We start from the raw sequence: 17907 nt of genomic DNA, 5'->3' as shown, positions 1-17907 counted from the left end.
AATAATTCCCTTATAATAAGTGTCTCTACTAAATTTTGGATTACAGAGCTCTTTAAAATGTATGACCAGCCTATCTATCATTAATAGATTGTTAATCTTTAATTAATGTCTCAGAGAGCAGGGAGAGTGTTTGCTTGTTTGTTTGTTTTTTTTGTTTGTTTGTTTTTTAGAGTTTATAGCTCATTTTTTAATTTTTATAGCATATAGGGTTTAGGGTTTATAGCACTCATTTTTGAAAAAAAAATCTATTGAGCATCATGCCTTGTTTCATCTGACATGAAAACATAACAGCCTTAATTATTTAAATATAGTGTATTTTACTGAAAGTGAAAATGGCAAGAACTTTCTTAAACTATTGGGATTTATTATATATAACAATGTATAAACACCGCCAAATACATTTAGGGTATTTTTACTGCAGTCAAATTAATCCTTCAAATTAATTAATGCTTCAATCTTAAATATGATCAATCTATCTTTATTAGTTGGCTATGTACCAGAGGCTTTTAAGCTGGCAGTAATTAAACCATTACTTAAAATGAAACCACTTGACCCAGCTGTCTTAGTGAATTATAGGCCAATCTCCAACCGTCCTTTTCTCTCATAAAATCTTGAAAGAGTAGTTGTAAAACAGCTAACTGATCATCTGCAGAGGAACGGTTTATTTGAAGAGTTTTACTCAGGTTTCAGAATCCATCACATAATTCATGCATTTATTACTTCTAGGCTGGACTACTGTAATTCCTTACTATCAGGCTGTCCTAAAAGCTCCCTGAAAAGCCTTCAGCTGATCTAAAATGCTGCAGTGAGAGTACTGACAGGGACTAGAAAGAGAGAGCATATTTCTCCCATATTTGCTTCTCTTCATTGACTCCCTGTTAAATCCAGAACTGAATTTAAAATCCTTCTTTTTACATATATGGTCTTGAATAATCAGGCCCCATCTTATCTTAAAGACCTCATAGTACCGTATCACCCCAAAAGAGCACTTCGCTCTCAGACTGCTGGCTTACGTGGGGTTCCTAGGATACTTAAGAGTAGAATGGGTGTGTAGAACCAGCTCCCAGTTTGGATTCGAGAGACAGACACCCTCTCTATTTTTAAGATTAACCTTAAAACTTATCTTTTTGATCAAGTTTATAGTAAGTGACCCTGAACCATCCCTTAGTTATGCTGCTATAGACCTAGGCTGCTGGGGGTTCCCATGATGCACTGAGTATTTCTTTTTACTCTGTTTGTACACCACTCTGCATTTAATCATTAGTTATTATTAATCACTGGCTCTCTTCCCTCAGGCTTAACCAGTCGCGGCAGATGACTGCCTCTTCCTGAGCCTGGTTCTGCTGGAGGTTTCTTCCTGTTAAAAGGGAATTTTTCCTTCCCACCACTGCCAAGTTCTTTTGATTGTTGTTTTTTTTTCTGTAAATATTGTAGGGTCTTTACCTTAAAATATAAAAAGGTTTGAGGCAACTGTTTGTTGTGATTTGGCGCTATATAAATAAAATTGAACTGAATTAAATTGAAATGTCAAAACAGGTTAAATTTGACCCAGACATGTACATGTATATACTTTACTGATCACAGCAGCAAGCAGGGTCAACCAGAGCTAACTGGGGTTAAATAGGACTGTCATTAACTACCAGGCAAGTCTAGCTTTAAAAATAGTGGGGTCAGTGACTTTGCCTGAGTAGCATCACACCTGCAGTTTGACATGTGTTTAATAGTTACATTATAATGCCCTTAAAATGAGACACAATTTTTTTTTTATACCTTACTTGCTGATTTTATCTTTTGGTTCTCTCTGATGGTAGTTCTTCAAAACAAACCAAGAGCTTTTTGTTAAACTGAACCTACACCAACCAGCAGATGTCAGCAAAACATCATTAACTTTAATGGGCGAGGACCTACTTATTTTTCTCGCCTTAAATTCTTAATATATTTTGACGTATAAATGGGTAAATAAATCCCAACTGTTGACAAACAGCCTGAATTCTGTCACTCTGAATCTGAGTAACAGAATCAAAGGATTTTAATTGTACACACGTATCGCAGATAATTTCATAACAGTGTTTCAGTGGTTGCTGTGATATATTCTATAATGTTATTTTTGAAGTCAAACACATCAAGTATTAGTTTGTGTATACTGTGTTTGTATTGTATTATTAGCGCAGTCAGATTCATTAAGTCAGTGAGTCAAGACAGAACAAACAGAAACACTTTCTTTTGGAGAAAGTGTTGCAGCTGACATGCTGCTGGTGGTTTCCTTTTCTCTGTAAAGCCTTTTTAAGAATTACAGGGCATTAGTTGACTAAACTGTTAGCTCCAAAGCTTTAAGCTGAGAGTTCAGACAATGTCACTTGGAGCAACGGCTCTTAAAGGCGGAAAAAAACGAGGCCTGACTACAAATTATGTGGCTTCCTGCAAAGGGGGAAACACCATGGCAAATGTGTGAATGTGTTTTTTTTTTCTGTTTTCTAACCAAATATGACTTTTATTCATCCTCCCTTTGTTTGCAAATGTGGTGAGCTCAAAGTAGAAACAAGCACAGTACACACAAGTAGTTAATATTTGTTTATTTCAAAATAAATTTGTTCTAATGGCGGTTTTATATTAAAACAATCTCCATAGTAATATCTGATTTGCATCTTCTTTTTTTTTAAATGCGTACAATATTAAAAAATGGTGTGGTAACATCTGTAGTTTGCTCTGACTGTTTTACTGTAACTGTAACCTGTGACGTGAAAAGGGTGTGTATCTGCGATTGAGTCACTAATGTTGTAGGTGGGGGAGTCACATGTTTTGTCCTGAGTGTGATAAATGTCAGATCCAGTTAACAGTAATACTGCAACAGGTACGAACCTACACACATGGACACATGTACTTCTTTACACACACTACACAAAAGCATGCTGTACATTAAGCTGACTGATTCTGAGCATGTCAAATTTCTGACTGTGAAGTAATGTGAAACAAAATTTCACTCAGCAGACAATTGGGAGATTTTGGGAGATAGATGTTGAAGGGGGGAAAATCATCTATGGTTCTTGAAAAAAAAGACATTTTGGTCAGACGTTTGAAGCCATTGTGAAAGTGATGTGGTTTAAGTGTGAAGGAAGTAAGTGCAGAGATTGAAACTCTGGATCACAGAAGAAAAACATAACAAAACCTTCATCCCTTCTACTTCAGCATTAACCTTTAGGCCTTCAGTAACAAGGAATTCTACTATACTCATTTTGGCATTATTTGCTTTATACTGTTCATCAATTTATAAAGTGGCATCTTGTGCTTTTGCTTTTGTTGGCCACCCTGTGTGTCAGCATCTAACTCGGGCATGGGAACCAGAGAACTCCTCCCTGTCTAAACCAGCATTCGGACCACAAAGGTAGTTTTCCTTCCTACTTATAAGGCCACTAGTTTCAGGTCAAGAGGAACAGGTATAGTTTCCCTGCAACTTACGGGATGAGTGTGATTTTCCAGTCAGCTTCCTTCAGTTCAGTTACTCCAATGCTGATCATCACAGCCAGAAACAAAGGCCTTGAACTACAAAAAATGTGTTGTGTGTTGTAAGCCCATAAAACAAAATACTGTCTGCTTGCAAAACCTAAACTTTAATGCCTGTATGTTTCAATCAAAAGAAAAGGTTCAAATAATAACTTACTATAGCACCAGAGGAATGAAATTATACAAGAAAGTTCATGGTCCATGGTCCATGGTTACAAAAAAAGCTGTATCTTTTAAACCTTTTTTTTTTAATTCTATGAAAACTATACAGTATGTCTGTTATCAGCTTTTGAACCTTTGGATTATCTTGCAACATATTAAAGGGATCCCATGTCTCAGATTGAGAACCAGTGTTCTAGGTTTTTTTGTGCTTCTGTATCATTTATTTCTCTCAGTTTCTTAAATCAAACCAAGAATTTAGGTATATATTGGACTAAATTATTCACATTTCATTTCCCTATCTAACAAATGTTGCTATTTATCATCTCAAGTATTATAGGAAAATAAGAAGAAAGAAAACAAATTGTGCCAAAAAGTCAGAATTGTTTATGGTCTTCAGTGCCACTTAACCACACAAGAGCAAGAATCCCATTTTAAGCTGTTACCTGTGAATAATAACTATTCATTCATGCTGTTTTATCATTTTAACATATCAGTGTTTGTCTTAGGGGCCATTCTTCCTGTGCACCTGTGCTAGTACTTCCTGTCTCAGTTGCCCTCCGCTCTCCTCATCCCCCCACCCACAAACCGCATCCTTCACACTGTCACAATAATATTTGTTGAAGAAAAAAAAAAAACCTTACTCCACAGTCACAGACACAAAGACTACGATGCATAGGTGTGCAAGTGAAAACGACAGGGTCTTCCCCCACTCTACCCCTCGCTAACATGACAGTTACTACTGCTTACTGTACACAGGACTGCAGTCACAAATCATGATTAAAAAGTTGAAGCATTACATTCACATTCATGTATATGTGTGTGCACATCTGTGTGTGTGCTTGTATTTGAATGTCACTCCTGAATATGCTGCAGAGGTCTCTGGGAAGAGTGATAGTCAATTGTTGGAGAGGTGCTCTGCTCCTGGATGTGTTCATAGCTCCGTAGGTAGTGGCCATTGCTCTGCTGGTAATAGTACACGAGTTTCCTGGCAAACACAGGCTCCACCTAAAATGAGATTGTAACCATGTATGAAACATTCATGTTAACAATACCTAAACAAGCAAAGAGCATTACCTAAACAAACAGTAGAAAATGTTATCATTTCATGGCTTTCTGTCAAATGATTCCCTCCTAAAAATCATTACTATAAAACCTAATTAATATGAAAGACATCCAAATAATGCATCTAAGCTTAGCACAAAAACTAAGGAAACTTGCGTTTGATTGGTTATTTCTTTGTTATATCAAAGCTTCTTGGCAATAAATCTTATACCGTTGTAAAGCCTGTTTATTTCCTTTTAAATGGTGCTACATTTGTAAAGAAAATGCATTTGTGGGTTGAGGAGCACCCATTAAAAAGTTGCCAAATCTTCTCTGCCAATGCCAAACCGCTTATTCGGCTATTGACTCTTGTTCTTGTTTTGTGTACCCCAGGTGCTGACAATCAGGCTTGTCATCATTGGAGGCAATCTCAACATGGAGATATCAAGATGAAATTCTGCAACCAGTGGAAATCCCATATCTCCACAGTCTTGGAGCAAACTCGATCCTCCAAGATGACAACAATGGCCCACACAGAGTGGGGTTTATCAGAGACTAACTCCAGAATTTGGGAGGCGAAAGGAAGAAATGGCCTGCCTGCAGTCCTGACCTCAAGCCCACTGAACACTTATGGGATCAGCTTGGGTGCGTTCTTTTTATCAGAGTGACCAACACAACCAGATTAACTGACTTGTGACAAATGTTGTTTGAAGAATGGGATGCCATCCCACATCAGTGTGTGACCAAGCTGGTGACCAGAATGAGGAGGAGGTGCCAGGCTGTGTATGGTTCTTCCACATGCTACTGAGGCCCCTGTTTGTTAAATATATTAATTGGTAAATTGCCAATATGTCTCGTTTTTTCAGATTCCAATCATGCAATCCAATAAACAACGCCAAACAAGAGTCAATAGCAGAATAAGTTGTTTTGCATTGGCAGAGAAGATTTGGCAACTTTTTCATGGGTGTAACAAACATACTCAACTCTGCTGCCCAACCCACAAAGGTATTTTCCTTACAAATGTGGCACCATTTAAGGGGAAACAAACAGGCTTTTCAAACATATAAGATTTATTGCCAAGAAATACTGTTATAACAAAGAAACAATTGGGCAAACACAAATTTCCCTACTTTTTGTAATAAATTTGTCTAGCTAGCTAGCTAGCTTGAATGAAAGAGACATTTGCTCTTATTTTTTAAAAACAAATAATATAAATTTAACCAGATAAGTTATAAAGGAAAACTGATTATGAATGAAATCATGAATTATTTTTCATTACTGATTTTAAAATGGAATATGTACATAGGGGTAAGGAGGCCCTTTTTCAGCCACCATGACTCCCGTGCTCCAGTAGCTGTTATGAATGTAAATCTCTCATGTAAATAAATAATAATCAACCATCAGAAAAACCCATTTTCACTTATTTTATCGCAGATGAAAACTACTGATCTTAGTTATACATATAATGGTATGATTAATGTGCGAGTTCCTAAAAACAAATCGTTTTCAATTAAAAATAAAAGCTAGGAAAGTGAGTTAAATTTAGCTTTAGCTTTAGCTCCAGTATCATAACTTGGCATACGCAGTAGGTACTCTTATTTAGGTGCATTTATGCCATTATGTGATTTTTATGCTTTAATTTTTAAGCTGTTTGCATGGAAATTACACATTTTGATGGTGTCAGATATTTCTATAGAGTAAAACTAATTTGAGGAAGTCAGTCACGTAATGTCAGTAAGCTCAGTTTTGACCAAATATGTCGAGAAAATATCGGATCCTGCTAGAACAGTATTCAGGTCTCTTATTTTCTAAGAAAAAAACAAAACAAAACAAAGCAAGCATTTGCTAATATTAATACAGAGTAAAATTAGAATCTTTTTTCATCACATATAGTTACGTTTCTTTCTTAAATCTTTTTTTGTGTGTCTCTTTGTCTTCTGTTTGTTTGTTTGTTTGCTTGCTTTTTTGTTTTATTGGGTAAAGTCTTGCCATTTTAAGTACGCTTTATGTACCTGTGCTGTGATCATCTTCCTTGGGCGCTGTGGGTCAGGATATTCATCTCCAAAACATAGCACCACCTGGTGTCTTGGTACATGACGGCCATTATGGGCAAAATCTTGAAGTTCTGATAGAAAAAAAAGAACAGGGAAAGAAAGCGTAAAAAAGAAAGATGAGGTATAATAAACACAAAACCCAATATGTGCTCAGACATGTCATGCTTAGATTACAGGCTATCAAAAAGACATTAAAAACCCCTTTTTACTCACATGACATTTTCCTTAATCATGATGACTTTTCTGGAAACTACTGATGAGGATGACGGAAATTTAACGTAAAATGGCACAGCAAACATTATCTTGCAGTGTGGTGGACCACAGAAGGTGGGTGGGGACTCCACATACTTTGACCCCTGCTGAGAATGTGAGTAGCTTCTTTATGCTACCTCAACACTTACCCAGGGACTTACCCAGACACAGCACCTGCAACCTCTCCATCTTCTTCATTGTCATCTCCATTATCACAACCATTATCAATATGATCAAAAACCATCAACATGCTTTGAAAAAAACTGAAGCTGTTTACTAATGTAATGTTACTTATTCAAACCTCTCGAGGAATTTAATGACTGGTTGTTTTCCCATACAAGTACCCTTACATTAAAATAAAAGAAAATACACATCAGGAGATATATAGATTTAAATAGACTGTAAATGCAGCATGAAATGAGTGTGCAGTCAGTTATCTGTGTAATCTGAATTGCAGATTGACTGGAAACTTGTGAAATTATTGTGTCTTGAATGAAATATTTCAATATAATTCAGTATAATGGAATGATAACCCCTCAAACTATGGGCTTTAAACTGAAAAAAAAAGTGACTGGTTCTCAAAAATAACTTAGCATGATTTGCTAATATACTTTGGTACACATTTACAGCACTAATACTTTAGCATTCATTTTGTGCAATACATTATACGTCTACTTTGCCAACCTTTATGGGGAAATGCTGCATTTATCAGATAGCTTTAATTACTTGCTCTTGAAGATTCAGATTTTAAATCCATAATGATGCCGAACTATAGGTCAAACTACCTATTTATACATAAAGCCAGCACCTTACACTGTACCACTTTTACTTAAACCCTATCTATTTTTCATTTATAAGCATAAGAATATGTTTGTTAATGGATTTGTCAGCTCCTTCAACCAGTGTACAAGTGCAGAAGATTTTTTTCATCATGAAAATTGAGGTTAGCATATGCTGTGCGGACTGTACATAAAATACATAAAAGCTTTTGAAGCTTTTATGTATTTTGAAGCTTTTGAAGCTTTTATGTACTATAAATAAGAACTGACCTAAGTTAAAGGGATCCAAATGGCACTTTCACCACTGTGTGCCACAAACAGAACAGAAAGTTAACATTTACAGTTTCACAAAAGCAGAAATATTGCACTGGACTGCATCACTTTGTGTGGGTGTTTTTGTGTTCTGTAGATGGAAACAGAATAGTACAGCAACAATGCTTACCAATAAGGAATTGATGGGTGTCAAACAGCTTGCATGGCTGCTCCTTCTCCAGCTTGTTGGGTTTATCCATAAATGGAGCCAGAGGTCCTTCCCAATATACTCTTCCTTGGCACAGGCGCTTAGCATACAGCCCATCGGCTGCCATCCACAGAAGCACCCCTTTGTCTAGTATGTCAGGAAGCATCTCGGCACCCTGTCTCTGAGATTCAGGGTATGGGAATGGGAAAAAAATTACTTCTGCCCCACTGTGAAACTTGTCCTCTGGGCATGGGGAAGAAGAAGAGGAAGAGGAGGGAGAGGAGGAAGAAGTGATCCGACATCCTTGTTGACTGGTGGTGGTAACTTCCTTTACCAAAGTCTCTCTATAGAATAGGGACACATGCAGGCTAAAATCTGGAGGAAACAGACAGACATATCAGGAACATAATTTGCGCCTCACTTTTTGATAAGATAAAATAGTTGCTCTTAAATAAAATTTATATTTTAGCAGTCTTTCCATATAGAGTATTCCCCATTTCCCTCACCTTTCCCAAAATATTTTCAACCTTCTTTTTTAATCTATTTTTTTTAATGTTTTTGTTCTGAAATTCAGAAGTTGAAATACTAAATGTGTAAGGTATCTGTAGTTTCCTACCTGTGCACACAAATATATTCAGTGTATGTTACTGAATATACAGAAACAAGCATGTGAGTTAATATTAGTGTAAGTGTCCATTTAAGTGAAACAATTCTTTACCTGTTATGGCACTGTTATGGTCCACTGCATACATGGGCGGTTGAGACTCTGAAAAGTAGGTGTGGAAGGAGAGCTGAATACCTGCATAAAATTAACAAAATAAAATAAATGCATGCAATAATTAGAGTACTGAGTGTGAACATGAAAAAAAAATGTAAAAATGCAAAAAGCTTCATTTTTAACTCTATTTTGAAACAAAAGGAAGTGTGAAGACTGTATCTCGTCCAGTACACCATAGGGTGAGTGTGGCACGGCAGTTAATTACCATAAAGGCAGGGTTGTTTTTTTTTTACATGGTAAGTCCAAATGAATGTATCAAAATTTATGAGGAAGGAACAATTGCTTAATATTGCTTTACACATTACTTAAGATTTGTTTTTGATTAATGTTATACAAATCCACTTAAATTTAATGATCAGGGTGCAAGTAATTAATTGATAATTCATCTGAATGATTAAAATTTGGAGATATAAGCTTCAAGTGGATTATGATCGCAACTGACTGACTTGTAAAATGTCCATTTTAAACTGCCTAAGAATCTGGAAGATTGCTGACACACCTAAGATGAGGGTTATCAGCATTACTTTGCAAAATTAAAAAAAAGCTATCACTAGAATTTTCCGTTATATTTTATATCTGTAAGAAAACAACCTCTTTAACCCAACTCCTAAGTGCAGTTAGTTTTGAACAGAAATTACTGCCACTATTTGTGAAAAACACAACAAATTTGAAACAGAGATATGCAGTTTTAGAGTCTTGCCCATTCTGAAAGTCATATCCATAAAGTGTGAAGTGTATTTGGGAGCATCTTACCATTTTCTGAGTGTGACCCAGGCCAGGCCCGACTGATTGATGATGGGTAGTGGCACTGACTGTACTGCAGCTCTGGATGTGGCCCATGGTGATGTGGAAGAGGCTGCTGTTCTGGAGGTGTGTGGTAATCTCTCCAGTCCCTTCTCTCCTGAGAAACCATAAAACCAGGTACCTGAAGGATCAAAGGAATGGTCATTCAGAAAATATGTCGTTAAACCGAGATATTTCTATCCTATGTATGTGCTAGCCTCAGCTCGTGGCATGCAGCAGCCACAAAATCTGCTGACCTGATTGTGCAGGGATGTATATGGAGGAATATAGCTAAGGGTAGTTGCATGTGGTGTGGCCTCCTCCACAGTGCTCATCTTCATTCCTGTAAATGTAAAAAAAAATAATTAAAAAAATTAATTTGTCAGATAATCTAAAAAAATTAAAGGGAAAAAACATTAAAAAGGAATGATTCACAATAGCTTTGCTTTACTGCAGCGTTGAAATAAACTGTGAACTATATGAGGTGCAACATGTCACAGACCACACTAATCTCATTTATTTTTGCAGGCCTTAACTGTGAATACGTTTTGCAAACTTGTGAAGTTGTGCTATTTTAATTTGAGTGACAGTTATTTTAAAAGCTCCTGCAACAGATGATTGAGTGCATCTGAATCTTCTTCATTTGGAGAATTAACTGTTCGTACAGATAGTAAGAATTGCTCTAGTGTGACAAAAAGTATTATACAATGTTGTACTGAGACTTAGTTATGCAAGGCTGGAGGTCGTCTGGTTGTGTTATGTGCACCCTGCACTTAGTAACCGAAGCCCTCTAAAAAAAGCACTACGGCCTTTTTGGTACATGCTTTGGCTTCCTTTGTGCTTCCTGCTTCATCATAACTGCAGTGGTGCATATGTATGTAAAAAAAAAATTGCCATAGTCTATAAACAATGTAAGTTGCTGTATGAAATGTGGCAGTATTCTGTATCTGCAAGTGAATCAATGCTATGAAATGCTTTTAGACCGTACTGTTTGCAATCCAGATACAACTGTGAACCTTTTTACTCCTAGTTACATGTGTCATGTCATACATGGGTAGCTAAAAGTGGTGCTTCATGTAATCCTACACAGCTCTACGGCATTTTGCATGAATAATATGTAATAGTTACCTTTTTTGGCTCCCTCTGGAATGATTCTGTACACTTTATATGGCTCAGAGATGTCCAGTTGGCTTCTGTCTACCAATTCATCAAAGTCATTGCTTTTATTAAGGGCACAGCGTAGTCTGGTTTTCCATGTAGGGGGATCTGGTTTGTCTACACCTTCCTTGTATTTTCCCTTGAACAACGCCCATGCCTGCATTAATCAGTGAAGAGATTTTCTTTAAACTTCCTCTTTAATCGTGGCAAAGCAAGTCAGGACTTTAGAATTTAATTATACATAAACAGTAACTTTAGTTTTTTTCTCTTTTTTTGGCAGTAATTCATTTACAGTGTTCAAATTGCATTTGTCAGAAGTTTTAGGTGCACTGTGCAGAGAAAGGTGGGATGCTCTGACCTTAAAGAGTGCAGCATCCTCCTCTCTGTTGTAATCTTGCTTTCCTGCATGCTTCCACGGAATCCTGAAGATGGTTTTTTCATCGTTCTCCCAAACCAGGCCGGGATATCTCCCACTGTCAATCTGATCGATTAGCCACTGTCTCAGTTTGCCATTGCCGCAACTGACTGACAGGCCACTGTCCTCATCCAGGTTCATTTGTGCAAACTAAGGTAAAATGAAATAAAACTGAACACACACAACACACCTGTGGACATAGTAAAGTTCTATTTTATTTTTTTAATTTTATTTTATTTTGATTCTGAGTTTCAGTCCTTTCCATAAACCTGAGGTGACAAACTTGCCATTTCAATTCCGATTAAAAGCAATTATTGCAATTTAAAGCCAAAATAAATAAATAAATAACCCTCCAAATGCAGCTATTTTATTAATAAAAGATTTGCCTCATTTAGTTAGCTGAAGCTCGCATAGAATTTCCTCATACAGTCACGTAGGAAGTTAAGGGCATGAACTTGCTGAAGTGAGTAAATATCACAATCACGTTTGGCACAATTTCCTTTTTCTATCAGAAGTGTGACTTATTTGAGATGCATGCAGAAATTAAAAAAAAAACAGCTATGAATCAGTTGTGAAAGTTTGAACACAATTTTATAAAAGTTTATACTTGAAAAGCACAAAAAAATGCTGCCATGTTTTCGAGTTATGTCTGCTAGATTAATGCCAAAATCTAATTACCCAAACTAATTAATGTTTTCTTGAGATTTTGCCCTTCCAGTTTGATGCTGGTATTTTCTCCTGACTGAAACCAGTCGGGTCCCGTAATGTATTAAAGGTTTTAATGTATTTTGATAATGAAAATATGGTCAGATTTTTTTTTTTTTTTTTAAGGCGCTGCTCTTGCTTACCTTTGAGTATGTCAGGTCCACCGCTGAAATCTGTTTTGAAGCTATCGGGTTCCTATTCTTCAACGTTATCACATCTTAATTTGTTACAGGGAGGAGCCTCTCGGGCTCTGCGAAGTTCAAGAGGAGATGTTGAGCGCTCGGGCGTTCATTTCTGTGAAACTCAGCGCCCACACAGCTCTGCGGTGGGGAATCCCTTTAGAGACACCCTGAGCAGACACCGGGACCGAATGGAACAATTACCTGTAAGCTATACTCACAAAAACATTTCCCCACTAATTTATTCTCGCAAAAGTCCGCAGGTCCAACCTATTTTCCACAGACAAAACTGCTGATGGAAACGCCTTTAAATTCTTTCATGTAATATTTGTTACCAGAGGTAGAGTGACTGTCTCGATGATGACAGGGTTTAATGCACTAACGTCAAAAGAAAAGACATGCTTGAATTCAAAATACTGCTCATTCTTGGACTGCTTTGTTGGTAATACCGCCCTCTAGTGGCTGCCCATTCTCATCCCAGCTATCTACAATATGCAGGAGAGTGATGCATATAAAATCTCATCATGGTGTAAAAAAGAAAGAAAGAAAAATAGAAAAGAAAAAGTGATGAGTTTTAATTGCTTTTAGAGTCTCTTTGACAATTGCACAAAGATCTTGGTGTTTTTGAAGCCACCATGCATGACCTCCCCTGAACATCAGACAAACAGGAAGACAACCAGGAAACAGAGCTGTAAACTGAGCACAGTGTGTCTTATCACCTTCAACATGACAGCCCACTGACCAAAAACCTCACAAAGCACTTGTCTTCATGTCTTTTATTTGACAATTTGAAATCATAATAGCACACAGTTCAGAACATTTATAAGTTAGGAAAACAGTACCAGAAACATCAGTTAATAAACATTAAAAATGACTAGGGACTGTGCACAACAATGACAGTCCCTCCCAGCATTTTATGTCCATGATACTTTAGAGAGTCATTCCATCTGTGATACAAACCCAGACTTCCAGATAGGTCTGCAGCATGTCAGCATATCCTCCCATAATCCTCCAGAGATCTCATCACAACAGCTCTTCAAATACCTTCAGGTGGGGCGTTTGTTTTTGCAAGTTCTTCTATTGCCTCAGTCTTGGCTTTAGCTGCCCTAGCAAGCAAGTCACGTATATCAGCCTCATCATTGAAGGGGTTGTCCTTGTATTCTGTCCGTAGCCACTCTCTGAACTACAAGGGGATAAAGTTAAGTCTGTTAAAGGCAATTTAGACAATTTTATCACATACAAAGCACCAGTGAGGTGCTGTTTGAGTCTAGCCGTTAAAGCATGGGTATATTTCCTCTCCTTTCATGCTCCATTTTCAGATGCTCGCTTCATTAGGACTGACCTGTTCGACTTGAGTTCTTTCAAATTCCTGGAGCTGCCGCTGGAAGCCCAGGTTTGGGCCAGCGCAGGGCCGGGCCACCCTCACCGCAGCCAGGGCTTCCTGCCAACCCAATCCTGTCACCGTCATTATGTAAGCTACAACCAGGGTGACACTACGGGACACCCCAGCCAAGCTGTAAGGAGCGATAGATGGAAAAAGCACTATAAGATCTATCAGTTATGAATACATGATTGTCGCTGTTCACCCACAACACATTTAGATAGAAGTAAATGATTTTCTTTGAGTGGTTTTTCCCTATTGAGAGAAATGTAGATGCCATATTCACCAGTGTGCCTATGACTCAAAGTATGCAGTTTAATAATAACACAAGCAAACAAAAAAAAAAATCTTATGAAGTAATGGTGGTTATAAGGTGGAATAAAAGTGAAATTCTGACAGTAATAACAAAAAGGGTTTTATTTAACACTGCTCATCTTATTAAAAAAAAAAAAAAAAAAAGAAGATAAGATCAGGATGTCCGGCCACTGGAAAAGATTAAACATTTGTTACCAGGAACATGTATGAGTCCTGATTCTGTGCAGGCAACATAATGCACAATTAGACTGTAAGTAAACGTGAAGGTGAAAACACTTTACCACAGTGAAAAGTTTCCCAGCATCTTTGGTAGGTGACACTCTGGGCAATTCAAACCAGACTACAGAGAATACAGTTATGTAAATGCAGGATAATTTAATAAACCTGGGCTGCATGTATAGGTACATATATGAATAAACCTCAGCCTTTGCGATGAATGTATGGCTAAGAATTGTTAATTAGAGAAGCCAGTGTAAAAGCAGCTCTTAAAAATAGCCACCTATATTTCTGAGAAGACCCTCTGTCTAGCCAAATATGACTTTACCCTGTGAACATTTGGCCAGCTACCCGATTACACAAACACAATGCAGTCACACTTGTTACTGTACTCTGTTTTGGGAAGTTCAAGAATAGGCTTTTATCATTTAATCTCTTCTGCGTAGCAGTCACACATGAGTTCCCTCGTGCACTTGTTTTTGGTGATCTCAGTTTTTTTTTTTTTTTCTTTCAGCTTTAGATGAACTACATTTATAAATTCTGGCTTCCAGGTAAAGATAAAAGTAATCTTGGTCTCACCAGTGAACAAGGCAGCCTTCTCCTTTTAGGCGGGACTCGTGCATGAAAATGATACTTTGTTTGAAGTACTGAGATCTGTAGGGCACAAAAAGAAAAATCTTTGTTATAATGACTCTGGACTACATAAAACTGCTATGATAACACAAAATCTGACACTATGTGCTGTTATTTTATCTTTGCCAAGTTTTTCGTACATGACAGAGGTAATGTTTTTGTAACTGGCTCGTGAAACTATTGCTCATCCTTGACAGATGAGGATCAGGGTGTGTTCATCTCAAGTTTAGAGTAGCCAGTGTTATATTTCATGCAGCAGAGCTCACCAACAATCACGCTATAATTCAAGGCCTGAGCTCTGAGATATCTGTCCTTGCTTGCAGTGCGAATATGATTAAAGACAACTGCAATACATGTGCCACCCTTGTCTGTCTTCTCCAGTTTCACATAAAAATAACTGCACGTATTTGTACGTCATGAATGCGTGCCACAGTAAGAGCTGAGAGTTCAATCCATTCCTGTTACTGTGCTCTTGTTAGGAAAATAAATGTTGAGCTTAGTAAAGCATATCATTTACACGTTATCTTGGAGAAAATGAACCTCAGACGCCCACACAAAGCAGCCTCAAATGGATGTAGTACTCTCTCACTTTGCCTCAGCGTTCCATTGTTCTGTGTTGTGCTGCTGTGCTGCACAATTTGGTACTTACAGGTTTTGTGTGGGCAGGTCAGCTGCTGAAATGCAGAGATAGGTCATCTCCTGGTGGATAGAGGATACTAGTCAAATATCATGTTCTTCTAAATATTTAAGATCAATTAACAGAGTAAAGAATATTATAAATGTCGCCACACATCAACACACTCAATGATTCACAATGTGTGTTGCTTTTGGTGAAGGCAGGCTGTGTAACTGTAACAAATTAGCCACTATATTAAAAACACCAGCCTAATTGAATAGGTCTCTGTTGTCCCATTAAATTAGCTCTGAGCTGTCAGGCCATGGACAGGGGACCACTTTGGTGTCCTGCGGTGACTGGCACCAGGACAACCGCAGCAGATCAGGTTTGTTCCAACTCATCCCGCTGATGCTCGATGGGATCTGGGAAGTTTTGATGGCAGGACAAGACCGACCTTGGGCTCTCTGTGGTGTGTCAGCTTTGGTAAGCAGTTTGTGGTCTGTATCCCTGCTGTTCGGGAGGTGCTATTGCCATGGTGAGGGGGTTAGACAATGTTTTGGTGGGTTCTTTGTGTTAAAGTGTCAAAATCAATAATCTAGAAAAAAAATAATAATGAAGAGACAGCATAGTCCGAGCTGGTTGAGACAAGAACAGCCGCCTACTCCGAAACCCACGCAAACACACAACTCACACTCGCACACTGAAAACCCAAGTGCTGTTGACTGGCATTGTTCATGATACTCCAAGATTCACATGAGTAAGAAACTCCCATGTGTGTTTTCTACTCGCACGGGAATGAGAGCCGTTTGCTTAAGGAAAAAAACGCTACTGATAAACAGCACTTCCTGAACAACCTGACAGACTGGTCTCCTGTGAAGTGTGTCTGACTGCTCTCAGCCAATCTGCTCAGGCTGTCTGCTTGTGGACTCTGCTTAAAAATTTATTGGAAATTCAATATGTGCACCTTTATGATTCACGTGGACACTAAGACTTTATAAGAAGGATAAAGAGAGCTTCTCACCTGGAGGATAGGAGCGGCACTGTCATGAATAGACAGGATGTGTGTAATGTTGTTTCTGGCTAACTGTTCTCTGTCTCTTGCATCTGACATAAACACATAACAGCACAATCAAACAGCATCATTGTATGTGCACACATATAGGAAGTAATTCAAAACAATAAAAAATAATAATAAAAAATATAGACACACCTTTGAAGTTTCCCAGGTATAAATCTGGAAGGACCTATAGGGAACAAGAATATTGACTGTAGGGTCAAAACCAATAATTGATACTGAGGTGGTGCAAACCGATTAAAAACCAATCAGCTGTTAGAGCAAAATGAAACCCTGGAAATAACAGACTGCAGCCTTTGGTTCAGTGATCTGACCAGATAAATATTCAGCCACCAAGTAATAATATATTTTGCTAAAAAAAAATTTTTAAAAAGCAAAAAATATTTATGCTAGATATTTTAACTTTGATCACTTAAGTAGGCTATATTTAATTATTCTTACATCAGTACTATATTTATTAACACTGCAAAGTTAATGAGGAGGCCAAACTTTTATTTTGTGAAAAATCCTAAAAAGATCAGCGCTATCCTTAATAAAAACACTGAGCACCACTCATTCAAGAACTCCAACCTGAGGCGCACGGAGCGGAGGAAAATCGTACCTTGTTGATGCCATTACCCATGCTGAAAGATCCCGCCTTAGGACAGAAGAGTTGGAAGAAACGCCGCACGCTGTAGCCTTACTGCTGGAAAACGCTTATCCGGCGTCTCCGGTTTCCCAAACCCGATGCAAGGGGAAAAGGCAGCAGCTCTACGTCCGTGTGAGTCGAGCTCTGCTGCCCGAGGTTCGCGAGGTGGATGCTGGGAACTGTAGTTTTCTAAAGGAAAGCGCGCTGCAGACCTGCAGCAGATGTATGTGGAGGACTTAAACAACCACCCCGAAAACAAATATAAATAAAGAAGTCAGTGAATGGCTCAGTATTTAAACGACGTTAAATGACGTTGCACTAAAAGAAAAAAAAAAAAAACGACATTGAAAAGAAATACATGCATTAAAAATTTCTGAAATCTTACATAAATTGATGTTTCTATTTTGTGTTTATGTGTATTTACCGTTATATTAATTATCCCTTTTGTGTTCTGTGATATTGATTTTGCCACTGTAGCCATTATTTTAATATTTCAAATTATTCAAGTATTTGTCTTCAAACAGGAAACAGAGTTGCATGCTGAGTGCGCAATGTGTTTTATCACCTCCAACCAGAAACCTCACAGAACACTTCACTTTATTTCTTTTATCTGACAAGTTGAAATCATAACAGCGCAGCGAAAACCACCGTTTCCCCACTAACTAGTAGCTAGTGTGGGTACCCTCTCCACCAGCAACTCAACTTTTACGATAACAGCTTTGGACACCACCCTTATCCAAATGACTTGTCAAACAGCACAAAAAGACACATTTGCC

General features: G+C 37.8%; 2 protein-coding genes across 4 annotated transcripts; both read right to left on the bottom strand.

The window, feature by feature from the left end:
* Positions 1-2606: 2606 nt before the first annotated feature.
* irf4a (interferon regulatory factor 4a) lies at positions 2607-12349 on the bottom strand. 3 transcript variants are annotated; one of them, XM_030752811.1, is made up of 9 exons: positions 12232-12349; positions 11327-11533; positions 10939-11125; positions 10068-10153; positions 9781-9952; positions 8968-9048; positions 8232-8624; positions 6717-6829; positions 2607-4668 (listed from the first exon to the last, which is right to left on the bottom strand). In XM_030752811.1, the coding sequence occupies exons 2-9, from the start codon at positions 11522-11524 to the stop codon at positions 4516-4518; spliced, it is 1383 nt and encodes a 460-aa protein (XP_030608671.1). In that variant the 5' UTR covers positions 11525-11533; positions 12232-12349; the 3' UTR covers positions 2607-4515. The 3 variants fall into 3 exon arrangements, with proteins under 3 accessions (XP_030608671.1, XP_030608673.1, XP_030608672.1); XM_030752813.1 differs by having other exon boundaries at positions 8968-9015; XM_030752812.1 differs by having other exon boundaries at positions 11327-11573; positions 12232-12262.
* A 609-nt stretch (positions 12350-12958) lies between these two features.
* On the bottom strand, positions 12959-17302 carry dusp22b (dual specificity phosphatase 22b). The gene is made up of 7 exons (XM_030752814.1): positions 17105-17302; positions 16639-16672; positions 16450-16532; positions 15462-15511; positions 14759-14833; positions 13610-13781; positions 12959-13450 (listed from the first exon to the last, which is right to left on the bottom strand). Exons 1-7 carry the CDS (start codon positions 17123-17125, stop codon positions 13304-13306), a joined length of 582 nt encoding a protein of 193 aa, XP_030608674.1. The 5' UTR covers positions 17126-17302; the 3' UTR covers positions 12959-13303.
* Between the last annotated feature and the right edge of the window lie 605 nt (positions 17303-17907).

The sequence above is a fragment of the Archocentrus centrarchus genome, chromosome 17 (assembly GCF_007364275.1).
Source record: "Archocentrus centrarchus isolate MPI-CPG fArcCen1 chromosome 17, fArcCen1, whole genome shotgun sequence".
Classification (NCBI taxonomy): domain Eukaryota; kingdom Metazoa; phylum Chordata; class Actinopteri; order Cichliformes; family Cichlidae; genus Archocentrus; species Archocentrus centrarchus.
The sequence above is the reverse complement of the archived record's forward strand: the minus strand, read 5'-3'. Positions and strand labels throughout refer to the sequence as shown.

Bases quoted from the DNA above. Each gene is read 5' to 3' on its own strand.
- irf4a (XM_030752811.1), bottom strand. From the start codon at position 11,524: ATGAACCTGGATGAGGACAGTGGCCTGTCAGTCAGTTGCGGCAATGGC. The intron at 10,154-10,938 runs GTAACTATTACA...TTACATTTACAG, and splicing joins TCCAGAGGGAGCCAAAAAAG to GAATGAAGATGAGCACTGTG. The intron at 4,669-6,716 runs GTACATAAAGCG...ATCTCATTTTAG, and splicing joins GGAAGATGATCACAGCACAG to GTGGAGCCTGTGTTTGCCAG.
- dusp22b (XM_030752814.1), bottom strand. From the start codon at position 17,125: ATGGGTAATGGCATCAACAAG. The intron at 14,834-15,461 runs GTAAGTACCAAA...TGTGCCCTACAG, and splicing joins GACCTGCCCACACAAAACCT to ATCTCAGTACTTCAAACAAA. The intron at 13,451-13,609 runs GTCAGTCCTAAT...ATCCCCTTGTAG, and splicing joins AAAGAACTCAAGTCGAACAG to TTCAGAGAGTGGCTACGGAC.